Source organism: Sminthopsis crassicaudata, chromosome 1, assembly GCF_048593235.1.
Source record: "Sminthopsis crassicaudata isolate SCR6 chromosome 1, ASM4859323v1, whole genome shotgun sequence".
NCBI classification, from domain to species: Eukaryota; Metazoa; Chordata; class Mammalia; order Dasyuromorphia; family Dasyuridae; genus Sminthopsis; species Sminthopsis crassicaudata.
In genome coordinates, this window is record NC_133617.1 from 743,265,291 (window position 1) to 743,282,478 (window position 17,188).

General features: G+C 41.5%; 1 protein-coding gene across 4 annotated transcripts in view; it reads right to left on the reverse strand.

Annotated features, from left to right (window-relative positions):
* Positions 1–6,284: 6,284 nt before the first annotated feature.
* The window catches only part of GOLGA4 (golgin A4), a 90,269-nt gene continuing 79,365 nt past the window's right edge, over positions 6,285–17,188 (reverse strand). For 3 of the 4 annotated variants that reach the window (XM_074284364.1, XM_074284363.1, XM_074284361.1), the window contains 3 exons: positions 15,581–15,667; positions 9,180–9,243; positions 6,285–7,016 (listed from right to left, as the gene is read on the reverse strand). In XM_074284364.1, coding sequence (XP_074140465.1) covers positions 9,214–9,243; positions 15,581–15,667 — 117 coding nt within the window. In that variant the 3' untranslated portion in view covers positions 6,285–7,016; positions 9,180–9,213. The remainder of the gene's footprint in view (positions 7,017–9,179; positions 9,244–15,580; positions 15,668–17,188) is intronic. The other variant, XM_074284362.1, reaches the window with a different exon arrangement.

The window sequence follows — 17,188 nt, forward strand, 5'->3', positions numbered from 1 at the left end:
CATAACGAGGAAGCGCAGAAGCGGGCAGGGTTTGAGGGAAAAGATAATGAAGTTGTGGGAGATGCGGCTCAAGATCTCTGCTAAGTATCCAATCAGTGCTGGCAGAGAAGGCAGAGCTAGAAAAACTAATCTAAAAGTCAACGGGAGGGAGACGACACGAACCCGAGATCTGAAGGGATGGCTGAGCAAGGGGCCAGAGAGAAGGCCGGGACAGACCCTTGGGGGATGCCCATAGTTAATGGGCATGCACTCACAGACTTAACCAGCTGACAAACCTTGCCGCTTCTAACTCAACAACTTTCAGCAGCTCCCAACAGTGCCCACCTCCCAGCTACCAGCACACTCTGACCTTGCTGGAAGTCCAGGTGTCCTTGGAAAAGCCCCCAAGGGCCGTCCTCCCCGACCCACAGACTCACCGAGTTCATCCTCATTCAGGGGCCCCTTCTCCACAATTATCCCCATGTTTTCTCTGCAGCCGCCACCTTCAGTTCAGGCCCTCATCCCCTCTTACCTGGATCATTTTCCCAACTGGCCATCTATCATCCATCTTCCTCTCAGCTGGCAAAGAGATCTTCCTGAAGGTGGTCTGACCTGCCTTCCCTTTACCCAGGAAACTCCCATGGGTCCCTAGAATACAACATGAACTTCCTTTGAAAGGTTTTCCAACTTCCTGCTCTTCTCAGAACCCACAGAACCCCCCTTCGGTCCTCGGGCCTTTAGCCCGGCTGAATCCCTCCTCCTCCTCCTCGGTGTCCCAGAATCCCTCACTTCCTTCAGGACACAGCTCCAGCCTTTCCTAGTGCTGCAGCCTTCACCCCAACCACCTGTACCAAATTTGCATGCATTCTGTCTGTACTTATGTTGCAAAGACTCACCGATGTAGATCCTCCTTCAGTGTGAAACAGACTTTCTGGGCATCACAGGTTGCTTCCCCTCCTTGTTCTTGCTCCTCCTTCAGCCCAGAGCTCAGACACAGCTGGGGAAAGCCCTGGGACTGGGGACTTCCTCGAAGAAGAAACTCCTCCATAACTCAATCTCAGTCGTCCAGAGCCCCAGAGGGCTTGCCCGGGAGCACAGGTCAGGCTGTCAAGAGGCCAGACTCAAGCCTTGCTTCGGATGCCAGTTCAGTATCCCCATTGGCTAGAACCCAGAGGGTGTTTCACAAATGCTCAATGATCTCAGGCCTGATTGGTGGATTTAAGAAAACATATATATATATATGTATGTGTGTGTGTGTATGTGTATAAAAGCACAGCTGAAAGGTAAAAGAATAATAGTCCTGGAATGTACCATGTACCATTAATAGGTCTACTTGTTTTTCTTTCTTAGGGGGGAAGGCTGTCAATATATTGGGATGTTACTATAATATAAAAAAGGCACCAATTTTAAATGGGAAAAAGAAACTGGAAGGAGACTGGCGAATCAGTCAAGAGCAAGCCCGAGATAAGCACCTACTATGTGCCAGGCACTGGGGATGCAAAGATTTAAGTGAAACGAGGGAGACTGGATTTTTGTCCCAGTGTAAGGTCAGATGGAGGGGAGCCTACAAGACGAGATTGCCAATTCCTGGGCGGTTCAGCCAAGAGTCCTGGGCCCGGGTTCAGATCTCGACTCCATTCCTCACTCCCGTCCCTCCAAGTGTCGGCATCTCGATTGCGTCCATGGCAGGATTTATGCTCCTGGCCTGATGCTAAGGGTTATCTGGAGGCCCAGAGGATCCCCGACCTGGGGCCGGAAGGATCCTGGAGGCCATCTAACCCAACCTATGGCTCTACAAATGAGAACAAGGGCCCAGGGTCAGTCACTGCCCCAGCCATGTGAGGACAAAGTGTCCGGGGCAGGAGCTGAATCGGTCCCCACACAAGGCCGCCCTTGTTCCACATTTCTACACTATATTTTAAGAAAACCAAGCTCCAATTGTCTGATTCGGTGCCTTGGAGCTTTAGGCTTGCTCCCTGCCAAAGACGATTTTTTGCTTGATCCTGATTTCTCCTGTAGATGAATTCCCTGTGGACGGGGAGGTTCCTTCGGATGCTCCTGTTCATGGGTGATTTTGTACCAAATGCAGTAGGATCCAGAACCTCACAGGGCCCCTCACAGTACGATGCATTTTTACAGAAATCCCTGGCCAAGGGACTCAGAGAGAAAAGCCAGAATGGGTGAATATGACACGACAGGCAGAGGGCCGGACAGGTGGCCCATTGGGTCGCTATATCAGGGCACAGAACTGGGAGGTCACTGCAGATGGGCAATGGGTGGAGCCCAGAACTGAAATGAGCAAGAGGGAACCAGATCACATTTGGAAAATAATCTAAGCCTCCCATAGGATCCCAAGAGGCCTAAAAGCTCCAAGATCCATCTTATCAAAAGTAAATATTGTCCTGGGAACGCAATGCAGCATAAGAACCCTAAACTCTGAAGAATCCCAATTTCAGGAGACAGTGGTAAACAGTGGAAAGACTCAAGTGAGCTGCCACGTGTTTTCAGTGAGGATCTACAAGAATTTGGGGGGTTATCACGAGGGAAATAGCTCAAAAAAGAAGGCAGACTGGCCACAGAGCCGGGGCTGAGGGGTGATGGCCCAAACTAGCATCAAGAAAACATAAAAAGAACAAGGAAGAGAAGCAGCGAGGTGCTGTGGCAGGTGAAGCAGTGGAGAAGAGCCAGGAGACCCAAACTCAAACCCAGCCTCAGCCATTCACCAGCTGGTGACCACGTACAACACTTCCCACATGCCTTGTGGTCCTCTGGCTCTTCCTGCCTCACTCCCACTTCCGCTTCTATTAACAGTCCAACCGATCTGCCTTCTCTCCGGTGTGAGAACGCCCCTGCCTTCACTCGGCTCTCCTCTTGTGGGATTTATCCATTAACAACCATTTATCAAACATGGACTGCATAAGGTCCGAAGCACCGAGGGGAAAAGCCAAAAAGAGACTCCCTGAGGCTTACCTTGTGTCCTGGAGTGCCCAATCACAACCAAAATACTAACAATCAGCGTTTCATTCTTTAAAAATATTTCATCCTCCTAACAACCACCTCGGAAAGCAGCTGCTATTTCTGTGACTGGCAGACACAGAGGGCATACTGCGTACATCACCTGAATTATAGTACAAGTGGGAGTGTGAGATAATGCAGAAAGCAATTAGTCTCAGCGGACAGCCTTAGCCTTCAATGTCTAAATGATCCCGGCCCAACTATGTTGCTTCTCGGGCCTGTTTCCTGATATGGAGGACAAGGAGCCGGCTTCAACAAATGGCTGTTCGATCCTGCACTTCTCCCCAACTTTATTCTTTGCAGGCCCTTGGGCCAAGTTCTGGGGCTCCCGGGGAGCTCCTGCCCAGGGCAGTGAGGTCAGGACCATCCAGTCCAGGAAGTACAGTGTGGCAGGAGGACATTTCTTCCACTAACAAACTCAATCGGGCTAAAGGAAAAAAATTGTGCTTATTTTCTAAGGTTATTACATGGCTACAATGAAGGCACCAAGCCTCCAGGGGGCAGTAACGTGCCTTCCCAGACCCTCCAGGGCACTGAAAAATTCAACACTGGTCCAAACTAACTAGCAGACCCAAAGGCTTTTTTGAAATGTATGTTTTGTGTAGAAAAACCAAGAATGACAAAGGTGTTGGAAGTATTATGATGAGTACAGGCTACATAACCAAAGACCCCAGTAAAATAAATGCAATTTTTTCTTTTAACATTTGGTGAATTTGAATCATTGCTTAAAAAAAAAAAAAAAAAAAAAAAAGGTAATTTTTAAAAATTAAAAAATTAAATGTGCATATTCATATTTAACCCATACCGGATTACTTGCTTTCTATGGAGGAGTTGGGAAGGGAGGCAAAAAAATATGGTACACCAGGTTTTGCAATGGTAAAGTTGAAAACTATCTCTGCATGTATTTGGAAAAATAAAAAGTTATTAAAGGGCAAAAAAAAAAGGTAAATCCAAAATTAAATGTGCATTTTAACAATTTTTAGGGAAACTAATCTCACCATGTGAAATGTTATTAGCACCTCCATTACTTCCTCCAGATCCCCAACAGGATCCTCTGCTTGGCTATTCATTCTCAGTCCCTTTCAGCCTAATTTGAGCTTGGTGTAGGTTTTTTTCAAGTGCTGGTTGTATGACCCTGGGCAAGGCACTTAACCGCTCGCAGGTCTGTGGGCCACTCTCTTCTTGGACTGTAAGCTGCAGAGCGTGCTGGCCTGCATTCATGGGGGAAGTTTCCTAATTTAAGAGTTCTCTATGCTTCCATTATTCCCTCTCCCTCCAGTCAAAGCTTTTTTGTCCTCTAGTTTTTGCTTTAAGTGATTTCCCAATGATGTTATAGCTTTTAAATAACATTCTTCAAATATGTCATTTAATCACAGTTATTAAATGAAAGTAGCACGATTTATTTCATCATTTTCCTATCACTACTCCCACTTTCTCAAAATTAAAAATAATGTTATGAAACTCTACTAACAGCTTATTGATTTTTGAAAAGAATCAGGTTATATTCCTAATAATACAATTACTAGGTCAACAGCAGGACGAATACAGAGAGGCCTGGAGAGACTTACATGAACTGATGCTGAGTGAAATGAGCAGAACCAGGAGATCATTATACACTTCAACAACAATACTGTATGATGATCAATTCTGATGGACGTGGAAATCTTCAACAAAGAGAAGATCTAATTCAGATCCAATTGATCAATGATGGACAGAATCAGATATACCCAGAGAAGGAACACTGGGAAATGAGTGTAAACTGTTTGCATTTTTGGTTTTCTTCCCAGGTTACTTTTACCTTCTGAATCCAATTCTTCCTGCACAATAAGAAACTCAGTTCTGCACACATATACTGTATCTAGGATATACTATAACATATTTAACCTGTATGGGGACTGCCTGCCATCCAGGGGAGGGGATGGAGGGAAGGAGGGGAAATTCGGAACAGAAGGGAGTGCAGGGGATAATGCTGTAAAAAATTACCCATGCATATGTACTGTCAAAAAAAAGTTATAATTATAAAATTAATTTTAAAAAAATTACTAGGTCAAAAAGTAGGATTAATTTATATTTTATTGTATGTTAACACTAGATTACTCACCAAGAAAAAGCCAGCACACACCTGCAATTTCACCAGCAATGAATGAGTACACCTGTTTATCTATAACCTCATCAACAAATTAAAGCAATTCTTCTGAGGTCTCACTTGCTACCTGACAAAACAGGCAAAAGATAAAAGAGATAAAAGTGAGAAGCAAAGGTCCAATATACTCAAGAATATAATAAAGAATGAAAGCAAAAGTAGAAACCCAGCAATTGGGGAATGGTGGGAGGAACTCACAGGGAATGGAATGGGACATTCCTTGGCTCCCAGATTCTGAGCTAGGAAGAATCTGAGCCCACCAAGTCCAATGTGCTCTTTTTTACAACGTGCCCAACACCTGTTACTACCATTTGATCTCAGGTCTTCCCGACATTTTATGATAAAAATCTGTATTATTCAAAGAAATCTGGGGAAACGCTTATAAATGAACACAGTGAAATAAGCAGAACTGAAAAAACCATATGCACAGCGTAGATGAAAAATATACTTAAAAAAATTCCCTCGACAATTCAAAAACTAAGAACAGTCCTGAAGAAGTAAGAAGAAAACCTATCACCCCCTGCTTAGCAGAGATAGGGCTCTCCAAGCTAAATGTTGCTTAAGTGTCAGAAAGATTTATTAAATAAGTCATCTTGGCTTAACTGTTTTTCTTTGTCAAAAGGTAAAGTTCCCCCCTTGGCAGGGGAGAAGGAAAAGAAGTCTTCAAAAATTATATATATATATATATATATATATATATATATATATATATATATATATATATATATATATATATCTATATATATATATATATAAATAGATATATATATATATATTTATATATATAGATATATAGATATATGTACACACAAAAAGCAAATATAATTTTCTCAAAGAACATGTTCAGTACATAGCTTTGCTTATAGAGATTACTAAGGATTTTTAAGAGAATTTAAACTTAAAAGCACAGAAAACCAATGATGTAGAATGCTTTCCACATCCTGCCAGAAAGGCAAGGATATAAATGTTCAGAATGGGACAAATCTTTTTGCAAATAGTCAACATGAGGATTTGTTTTGCTTAACTTTTCATATGTTATAAGAATTTTGTTTTCCTGTCAAGAGGAGCCACCATGGCGGCAGAGAAAGGGAGCAAAAGGACAAATACTCGATCACTAAAAAAAATTTTAATGAAACACAAATATATGTTTTATACAGTAAATAAAACTTTATTTTTTTCTCTGTTCATCCTAGATTGACATTGCCAACAGTCACAGATCAGCATATGATACAGTTATGTATTAACTATTTACAATTTACAATATTTTTTTTTCCTGGAAAATATAAGTACAAAAGCGAAGTAAACAAATGAGGTACTGCCATTTGGATTCATCAGAAGCAAAAGCTTAAAGAACTAGTCTTTAGCAAAAAAAAAAAAAAAAAATCAACAAATCATATCTAGATAATAATATAGTTAAATTTCTCTAATTCATCAGGAAAAAAAAATCTATCAAATTCCACCTCAAAATGTATTGCACGAGTCATTTAAACTAAAACAGAACCCCATTTCACCCCAGAAAATAAATCACCCCAAAATAAATAAACCCAAGAGGCAAACCATCAAGTTCAAATCCTAAAACGAAGGAGAAAAAAGGGGCAAAAACAACTCCTGGGATCATCTCATTCATTCCAATCAGTAGTCCAATCCCTCCCAGGGCCAACCCCCCCCCCCAGCCAAGTATGACGGCTCAGCCTTGGGGGACAACTTCAGCTGTCTGCGTGGACCCCCTCCACACTGCCTCTCCAGGGATCTGAAAAGCAGCTTGTCATCCAGCACGCCTTTTCTCAAAGAAAAACAGAGACGTGGACAGTTTTTTAAGCAGCACAATCAAGGAACACACTTCATCCCAATTTCTTCAAGATGGCAATCGGAGCCATGACTAGAAAAGGATAAAAGACAAGAAGTAAAATTACTTGTTAACTTTTGCTATAAAAAAAGAACAAAGTAGTTTCTGTCAGTAAAATTCAAATTGTAATATAAAGTCTAGTAATTGGCATAAAGGTTTAGAAAGATTTCAGAATTAAATCCCACAAATCTTTTAATATTTCTCTTAGTCTAATCTCCAAAACGATGTTTTCTTTTTGGAGAAAAAAAAAAAAAAAAAAAAAAGAATGATCCCAAGCTGAAACCAAACAAAAAGGGATCAAAAATATTAGCTTCCTCGAGGCCCAAGAACCCCAAAGGCTATAATGAAAAAGCCCTTAGCAACCCTAGCAAAAGGAGGCCACCAAATCTTTACAATGGCCTTTCCCATTAAAGACTGCTAGGCATCATAACACTTCAGAGTTTGAAAAGTTACATTTTATTTGAAATTATTGGGCTATTTTTAAAGCCTTTGTGAAAAGAAAAAACTAAAAATGAAGCTAATACTCCCCTATAAGCTTAAAACAGTCAAGGAAGTAGATCAGACATAAATTTCGAGGCTAAAAAAGCTATGAGATAATCAACCAAATGAAATTAAGAAATCAAAGGGCAGTTTCAAAGACACCGGTCCCAGCTGTCCATTCCCTTCTCCCACCAACACTGTACATAATATAAAATTTAATAGAAGAGATAATGATGAAAGAATTTGTGAAATCACAAATGAAAGGAACTGATTTCCCAAACTGATTTGCAAAATGAAAACTATATTCCATCCATATGTATAATATACATATACATTCCATACATATATAAACTGGTCTTTTCCATATTTTCATTGAACATTCATTATAGTGTTAATTTAATGATCATATTGGTATTAGGTAGTAACAAAGCTTGGGAGTACCAAGTTTGAATAAATGTGCTCCACTAAAACTACCTGATGTGAATACCCTTCAAGCTCTTCACAGGACTTAGGATTTGCATATATTGTGTACAACACCCACCCCAGGAGAATGGAAGTTCCTGGAGGGAGGAGCTGCCTTGAGTTGGCCTTTGAATCCCGAGCTTTAGCAAAGGACCTGCCCATGACAGATGCTTAAGAAAAAAAATTATGGAATTGAATTATCAAATGACTATATTCAAATGATAGAAAATTACAAATGTGAACTGCTCTAAGTTAGTGGCAACAATTAATAGCTGTAATTAAAAAAAAATTACAATTTTGTGGGCTATTCACAGGCTATCAACAGTTCTTAAAGAAATGCTCAATAGAAACGATACACATCAAATACAGAATGAGGGCAAACCATTTTATGTATTAAAAAAAGTTTAATATATAATGTTTAGGTATTAAAGACATAATCACAGATGTCTTTAAATTTAAAAAGCTTGAAAATGAAAATGTTGCTATCAAGGTAATAGTGTAACTACAGTTAAACTGCATTCACTAATTACCTCATTAATTCAGACTTTGTGAAAATTCACAAATCAGGCTGAAATGTTCCTCGTGGGAAGGGGAGGAAGATACCTGTCAATGACTTTAACAGAATGAACAAAATTACAAAGGGAATCTTGAAGATAATATAAGAGAACTCTCTGGGCTAATTATTAGAACAGTAAAATAGATTCTGAGAGGTCTCTGACTGGGTAAAACTTGAAGCACATTTTGTGCTATAAAAGTAAAACGAAAATAATCCTCAACAAATATTCTTCACATTTCTTCTAAATTTAGAATTGCCTTCTACCACGTTGGGCACATTTGATCGTGTTAAAATTCAGATCTGTGATATTTATAACTTTAATACCAATTTGTCATTTGCTTTGCATGTTTTTCTCTTTTTATCATTTCAAAAATTTTATTATTTTAATTAATTTTATTGTTATCTTCTCTGGAGGAAAAATAGGAAATAAAGAGGCTGGCTGGACATTTTTTAACTCCTGTCTTAAAGGTTTCCAAGAACAACTTAAAACATCTGAAGAGCACTTCAAAGGTTAATGTTTCATAAAATAAAGTCAATTTAATAGTGCAAACATAGGCCTAAAATTAAGAGGTTTTCTTAGGATCAGCTCATGGTGAAAGGTTTTTATTCGAGAGAAGCAGAATTCCAGGGAAGAATTGATTTCATGCAGGCCATTCGATTTTGTATAAAAGACACAGGATAAAGTATTCTTCACTCACCCACATGCTAACTAAGCACAGACTGACGGCTTATTCAGAAGATACCACTGCGAGCTGAAGCAAACTACAAAGTCGGGAAGAAAAAAGCTCATTGAACGACTTTTTTAAGAATGAACAATAAAATACAGCTGACGTGTATATACAAGGTTAGCAGGCTGAAATAAAATTCTATTTTAACTTTTTCTTCCACAATTAGGAAGAACTTAAAATTCCCTATGACTTTCCCATGCTTGGCACATGCATCACTTTCTTTCTGAGATTCTCTTTACAAATTGTACAAAAAGTTCAAAATGATAATGGTGAATGTTTACCCAAGGGAAGGCAGCTAAGATAACAGAGGTGTAACTCATTTTAAGCAAACATTTTAAGCAAACCCAATATATGAAAATCCAAAATTATAAAACAAAAATTAAATGAACTTTTCCTGGGAGAATCAGTCAATGACTTTAATAGAATGAACAAAATGACAAAGGGAACTTTTAGATAATATAAGAGAACCCTCTGGGGGGGGGGGGAAATTTACTCCCTTAAGGAGTTTTTTAATAGATGCTCCAGCGGTGTATTTAAAATAGCATTTGATTTACAAACTATAAAATTGCAAAAATTCAATCTACTTAAAACTTTTCTTTAGGAAGGTCACAATTTTGTAAATTTTTTGAAATCTCAATTCCACACAAATCACATTTAAATTACTACTGGATAAATGTCTTGTATTTAGAAACAAGATAAATTCATAAAATGAAGTTCTGTCTGAAATGGTTACCAAAACTGAAATTTCAGTTTCAGTCTCTTGATTTAAACCCTTAGAACCAAAGAAACAGGCCCAAGATCACAATTCAGTGCTGTACGAAACCAAAGTTGTCTAAATGCAACGTATGTGCCATTAAGTACAAGGAAGAATCATAAGTGCTGTATAATTTAAAACTTTCAAATGCGTTTTAAAAGTCTATCCATAAACTGTTAGTAAATAGGTGAACCTGAGAGCTGAAATAAAGTTAGTTCAATTCCAGAAGCTTCATTCTATTTACATTCAGATTCTGTGGGAGAAATCGGGATGCTCCCAAACCCTCAGATTTAGTGACATGTCAGTAGCAAAGTTACTGCGCCTTCAGCCACTGAGAATAACTTATATTCCTAATCTATAGTCCATGGGCTTAGGTAGCTGGCTGATCTGGTCCATTCGAAATCCTTCTATGCAAAAAGGGGCATATTCAACCATCTTATAAACACCATTCAGAAGATTCAACTAAAATAAAGTGAAAATGATTTTGTAGAAGACGACAAAAGGGGAAAAAGATGAAGACCGGCTCTAACTTTTTTAAGGATAGGAGTTTGAAAATTAGAAATAAAAGTAGAGGATTATCTACATACAACAAGAAATCGTACATTATCCACAAAATACCCAACAAGGTCCATTATAAACCAGGCTAAATCTCTATGACGTTCATTTAAACTTTCCTAATCAATACATAAAGTTAAATTCTGGCCATCCAGCTAAAACTGAATTTCAATCAATGCTGTTTTATGGCAGCTGGAAGACTGGCCCTGGAGGCTGGAAGATGTGAGTCTGAATTCTAGCTGGGTGTATGCAGGGAAGCAGCTTCACTTCTAACTGTTTCCTCCTGTGTTAGCTGAGGATACCAATGGCAGCTACCTCCCCGATGGTTGTGAGATCAAATGAGATCCTATCTCAAAGTTCTGTAGAACCGCTGCCGTTACAATTATCGGCTACTATTTCAACAAAGGATTTTGTATCCACAGAGGGAATGTGGCATGGGGGCAAAATACTAGCCCAGCAATCCTGGACTCTGAGCGTGATTGGAAAAATTATTTCACAGATCTGAGCTATGATGTCCTCATCTTTAAAATGGGGACCTACCTGAAAAAGGTGACTGTAAGGAACAGTTCTAATCCTGACAGCTGGTAATAATTATATCTCTGGATGTTCTGAAGTAATGGGGAAAATTTTACACCTGTTTAATATTCTTTTTGCTTTACCTTGATTAGGAGAAAGGGCCTGTGATCAATGAACTAGAAATTGATTTCTAATCCCTCATCTGATGAGGGAAGCATCCAACAAGGCTAGTCAGGAGCCAGAGGAGGGGGGCCTGGGATCCTAAAACTCAGCTGATGTCAGTCTCCTGCCAAGAACCAAGAGCCATTCTCATGTGGGGCCAGAAGGGAGGCCAGCGTCTGAAGTGGACCTCTAGGACCCACCCAGATCACATCTAACAGGCCCTTGCAAAAGTCTGTATCTGTAAAGGGCTACAACTGAGCAGATGCAAGGTAACCTAGCACATAGGGCTAATTACCAATTGGACAATTCTCTATTAACATGTTTGGAGGATGACCCCCAAAAGACCAGGAATAAAGACTTTTTGCTTATCCTGACTCTGGCTGATTCTAAGATATCCAGGATCTCAACATGTACCGGCCTTCCTTTGGGAATAAATTCTGGGAAACCAAATTCTGGTCTGAAACGTGCAGGGGACACCAGAGAGGGGTCATCCTAGGAGCAGTGGCCTGAGAGCAAACTGTCTCTTAATCCAAGAAAGCTACTCTGTGAAGAATTTCCAGAAACTCACAGAATCTCAAAAGCTGGAAGGGCCCACAGAGAATAATCCAATCTGAACAGCTCAATGCCTGGAGTCGGGATCTGAAGATTACAGGTTGTGAAATGAGACCCCATAACCAGAGGGGGCAAGATGATCTGGGGTCTGGTGAGAACTGATGTCAGAGTACTGATCACAGACAGACATTTCCAAAGCATTTAGGGCTTACAAAAGCACTTTCTGAGGATTATCTCATTTCATCCTCAAAGCTCAGTAAAACAGGTGCCAGGAGTATGATTACACCCATTTTGCAGTTGATGAGGGACAGGAAAGCTAAGGAATGTGCACCAAGGTACGTGTACGTGCACATGCGCTCGCTTGCACAGATACAGACAGACACATACTCTCACAAGCAGGCGGCTGCAGCCTCTCTTCCCTCCAGGGCCAGGGTATTCTGCACAGAGCTCATAAAGTCTACATGCTTGAAAGTATATAAAAGCTCAGGAAAGCTTGAAGGGCTATCACTGAAAACTGCCATTTCTATAGTGTGTCCTGACAAACAATTCTGACGCTTTCTACAACCCACTTCACTGCCCCATGGCACCTGAAGGGCGAGGTCCTGGCGAGCAGCGTACCAGGTGCCCCCGAATGCAGGATGGGCACCGGGAAATCTGGAGGGTGGGGGTGCAGAAGATGAGACCCATTTAGCCAAAGGAAGCATCCAGCAGGAGTTGTCAGAATAGATGGAAATGAGATGCATTTTGGGGAAAAGCCAGGTGGGATCGTTCCTGAGCTTCTTCCTTGGGGGAAGAGTGCACCCCCAACTGTGCTGACCTGGGCTGACCAATGGCAAGGGAAAACATCGACTCCAACCCCCAAGGCTGAGGATGATCCAGCAGCCAAGCAGGAGAGTCAGGAAGCAGTCAATAAAAATGGCGGGGGATATGGGGAAGAAGGAAGGGAGGAGACATCCCTGCACCAACTCTGGGAAGGACATAAAAGGGCTCTTGGCCCTGCTCTTCCCCTCCCCAGCTGCCTGACGGCCTCCCCTCTGAGCCTCCATTTTCTGCTCTGTTATGCTGGTACCAGCCACCTCACAGGGACTGAGTGGGCTCTCCATGGGCCAGGCACCAGGTCACCTACAGAGGCTTGGGGGAGAGGAGAGCGCACGTGAGGCGGGGGCTCCAACCCCTCCTTTGGTGCCCGAGTTGCGGTGACCCCCATGGCGATCCCATCCCAAGAGTCTCGTTTCTCCTGCAGGATGGAGCTGAGAGCACAGGAGCCCTCGGCCCAACAGCGAGGGGCCGGCTGCCTCCAAGCCCAGCTGACTCTTACATTTTCCGTATGAGCATTTACGCCTTGGCAATCAGAAAATATTACAAATTAGGGCAGGCTGTATAACTTTGATTGTATAGACTTCATAAAGAAGCAGAAAAAATCCTAACGCTTCCAATTAAACTTTAAAGGTGTCCAGAGGGCCAGTTTTTAATACCCACACACCCTTGCCTTCCCTGCTGGACTCAATCATCACCAAAATGAATCAGCATCTAAAAAGACCCAGTCTAAGTAAGAAAGGAAAACAGAGGCACAAGGGAGGCAAGAGTGTTTCTGTACACCATATTCCAATTTTCCCTTGAAATAAATCTAAACTAAGTTTCTCAGCAGAACCTACTCTAATGATGGTAGTGACAATCCCACTTTTCCTGCCTTCATACCTGTGAGAAACCTGAGGGTCAAGTGTGTGAATGATCACCCTGACAGCTGGCCAACAACAGAGCTAACAGGGCAGTAAGCTGCACTTGGTCCCTGATGGCTGGCGCTCCCTCCCCATTCCGTGGCTCTGTCCTTTCTGCTCTTTGGCTTGATGACCCATCGCCTGCCAAACTCCATCCCCTTGCCACTCTGCTGTTCTTCTGTAGAAGACCTAGCCACAAAACCCTCCCTCATCTGCCTGATTGCTCTCACACTGATTAAGGCCATGATTCCACGTTCCCTGAGGGTGGGCACTTTATGCCTAGTAATGTTTCCATGTCACATGTTTAGGAAGGGCTTACTATGTGCAAGGAGCTTGGAGGAATGCTGTCAGGTATGAAAAGGACAGTTCTAATCTCCACTGGGAACCAACCAAGGAGCATTTGCTAAATGTCCACTCGGTGCCAAGTTAGGTGCTAGGCATCGGGGAGTCAGAGACAACCAAGAATAACCTCTGCCCCTCGAAATGTCCATTCCCCTAGGGGGAACAATCAGGAGGGAGGCGGCCCAATCCTTCCCAAGGCCCCAGGACACACCCCCATAATCTCTGAGAGCTCAGTCCACTCCTCTGGCTTGTGAACTCCCTTCTACAAGAGGAAGAGGCTAGCCTCCCTTGGAAGCCTCAAGGAGAACCCAGATGACCAATCCCACCAGAAGAGGGCAGACACCAGAGTAGCCGATGACGTCTAGTTCCAGACCGGGAGGCAACAAGGCCAGAGCAAAGCTTCTTGGAGAAGCCAGGACAGGGGCAAGAACTCAAAAGAAAGCGGGGAGACAAACAGGCAAAGGCAGGGAAAGAGCTCCCCCAAGGGGGCGAGCGGCAGGACTCAAGAACCCTCCTCAAGCCTTTTTTTTTTTTACTTAAAAAGGATTCTGACTCTCTGAGTGTTAAACATTTTCTAACTTAATTCCCTTTAGCGGATAATGGCTCTTTCAGCTCGGGAATACGTTAGCAGAAATGAGTGAAGCTACAGAAATACTTAATAAAAACCAATGATTTTCATATTGTGATTAAATTTCTCCAGAGCACAAGTCTGCATTCACAGGGGATGGCGAGAAAGGAACAGCGGAGAAATACCTCACAAGCACAAACGGAAAACTGTTCATCCAATGTGACAGCACAAGAGTAAACAGGCAATTACCAAGGTCACAAAGGCAAAGTCCTACAATCTATTGCTGCCAAGTAAATAATGCAAGCCCCATTAAAACTTTATTGTCTGCACACTGCCCAAGCCAGCCATCAATTGGCAATGGCGAGAAGGGCCGGCTCCAGGACATGTCTGGCTTCCTTTTTAGACTACAAGACTGCTGAGAGGAACAAAGGTCACTCCTTTTCCTCTGACCTTCCCAGAGCCCGACCCACAGTAGGCACGTGATCAATGTTTACTGACTTTTCAGAAAGGAGGAATGGCAGATTCATTGAGAACTGAGCTCAAGAACAAGGCAGCCTTTAAGGCTAAGGAAAGGCAAGGCCCGTTTGTCAGGGATGCTCCAGAGGGAATCGCTACTCAGGGAGATGCTGTCTGAAAGGTGCTAGAAAGGCAGAATGGCCAGCCTCCCTCTGTGTCCAGGGGCTGCCCTGCTGCCTTCGCTAATCGGGCACAGAGAGAGCATCCACACTGACTTGTCTAGTAGCTACAAGGAGATAGAGTTCTGCTCGGCACAACTTAACATGAAGTTTTTCCAAACAGCTGGTTTTACATAAAGAAGCTTTATTTGATGATCTTTCTGACTTGTAAGGAGTAAAAGGCTTACTAATATTTGAATTTTATGATCAACAATTAGTGAACCTTCAAATATTTTGCTTCAAATTAGGAAGTAAAAAGACATCACTTGGATTGGGCCCAAAACATTACAAATAATGCGAGAAAAAATGCCCACCACCTCTAACTATACTATTTGTGCTTGCACATAAGAAAAGCAAACATCTATCCCTTATAAGGAAACAGATTTTCTCTTCTACAATACCCACTGACATAGAGTCTTCACTCAGCCTCCTGATGGTGAAATCCTTCTCGCTTTTTAGGCCTTTGAGCAAGAAGGACTAAGTGACATTAACTTATCTGTAACTTAATGAAATCTGTTTGCAAAGCCTACCAATGGCCGGGCATCTTCTCGTTCTAAGATTTTCTGAGTCTGATCCGCAGGAAACTTCAGGACTGTAGTTATGACTTTTGCCATCGTCTAAAAGAAAAATCGAAGAAGATTAACGATAGTTATCATAGAATACAAAGGCCAACAACAATAACTTGATGTGCACTAGCTAAAAATCTGTTATCCAAGCTAAGAGTATTCTTTCGAAATCTCAAAGCCATGACAAATGAAGTATGATGTGAAGATTATCAATCAAGAAAATGTGAGACAAAACTGAGTAATCTATTATTCCAATTAGATGGCAATCCTGAAAGTCTTTTGGTTGATATCTTGGGATAAAAGGTGCTTACCAAAGAGCAAAAGCTCCCTGGCACTATCAAGGTCAAATACTCTTAGCCCTTTTCATCTGGTGAAGATGAACTTTGGAAAACTGCAATAAATAGCTCATCAATTAATAAGGCCTTTTCCTTTGGAACAATCTATCTGAGAACTGATGCAATGACAAAATATATGTTCAAAGTAATCAGAAACGGATGGTCACCCCAAGCCCAACTGAGACTCTATCACATCATAGATCTCACAAACACTTGCTACCGCATGAACATGAGCATGCTCAGAAGGGTTGGGGGGGGTTTCCCAAGACATGCAGCACATCAGCCTACTGGAAATACAACTTAGATTTCAAATAAACACAGGATGTATTGCTTTGCGGAAGACAGATGAATCAAAACATCATACATGGCAGCTTGCAAAACAAGATCCTAAGTTGTGCAGATCTGAATAAATATACCGTAAGTCAGACTGTTACCCATAAGCTCCTGGAAAATTCTCCTCAAAGGATGAAACTTTCCCTATTTGGTTCTCAAGGTGAGGAGTTTTGAGGGAAACAGAGAGGAAAGAAGACACCACTTATGAAAATAAAATAACAAATTCAGTGCTTAAATATAAAATCATGCCCAGCTGTCAGGGAGACTTCCTTCTAGGGTGTGGGAAGTTGGGAAAAGATAACCTTGTAAGCATTTTCCCTTTACCACTGCATATTTGTGCAAATACAGAGGACTTCTCTGTGGGAATGTGTTTTGCTTTGTGCGTCCATGTATATATTTGTGTTTGAGAAGATCCGCTGTCATGAGCTAATTACTTTTATAATCACATGTGACAAAAATAATGCCATAATTCTTTTTTGACTTAAGTCTCTCGTGCCTGTTTTTACTCCAAAGTCAACATAAGGCCCAAGTACACTAAGAATGTCCCATAAACCAGGAACTTAGATTATAAACTGCAGATTTTGGCTTTTCCAATTCTCACATCCCTCATGACTAGACTCAAAAAAATATAATTCAATTCTCAAAAGATTCTTAGAAACCGTCTAGAGAAGGTCTTATTTCAACTCTTTCACCCTACTAATAAAGAGAGCATCACCCTGTACTAAGGCTAAAATTCACACGGTGGTGCTTAAACATGTCAATTTAAATATTTCAACCTAATCATTGCAGAGTTTATTTTCCTAACACAGTCACACAAGGTCAAACTTCTTAAGAGACCTTTAAAGATCCATTTTAAGAAAGATCCTTAAAAAGAGAATTGGTTTTGGTGCACTGTTCAAGGTCA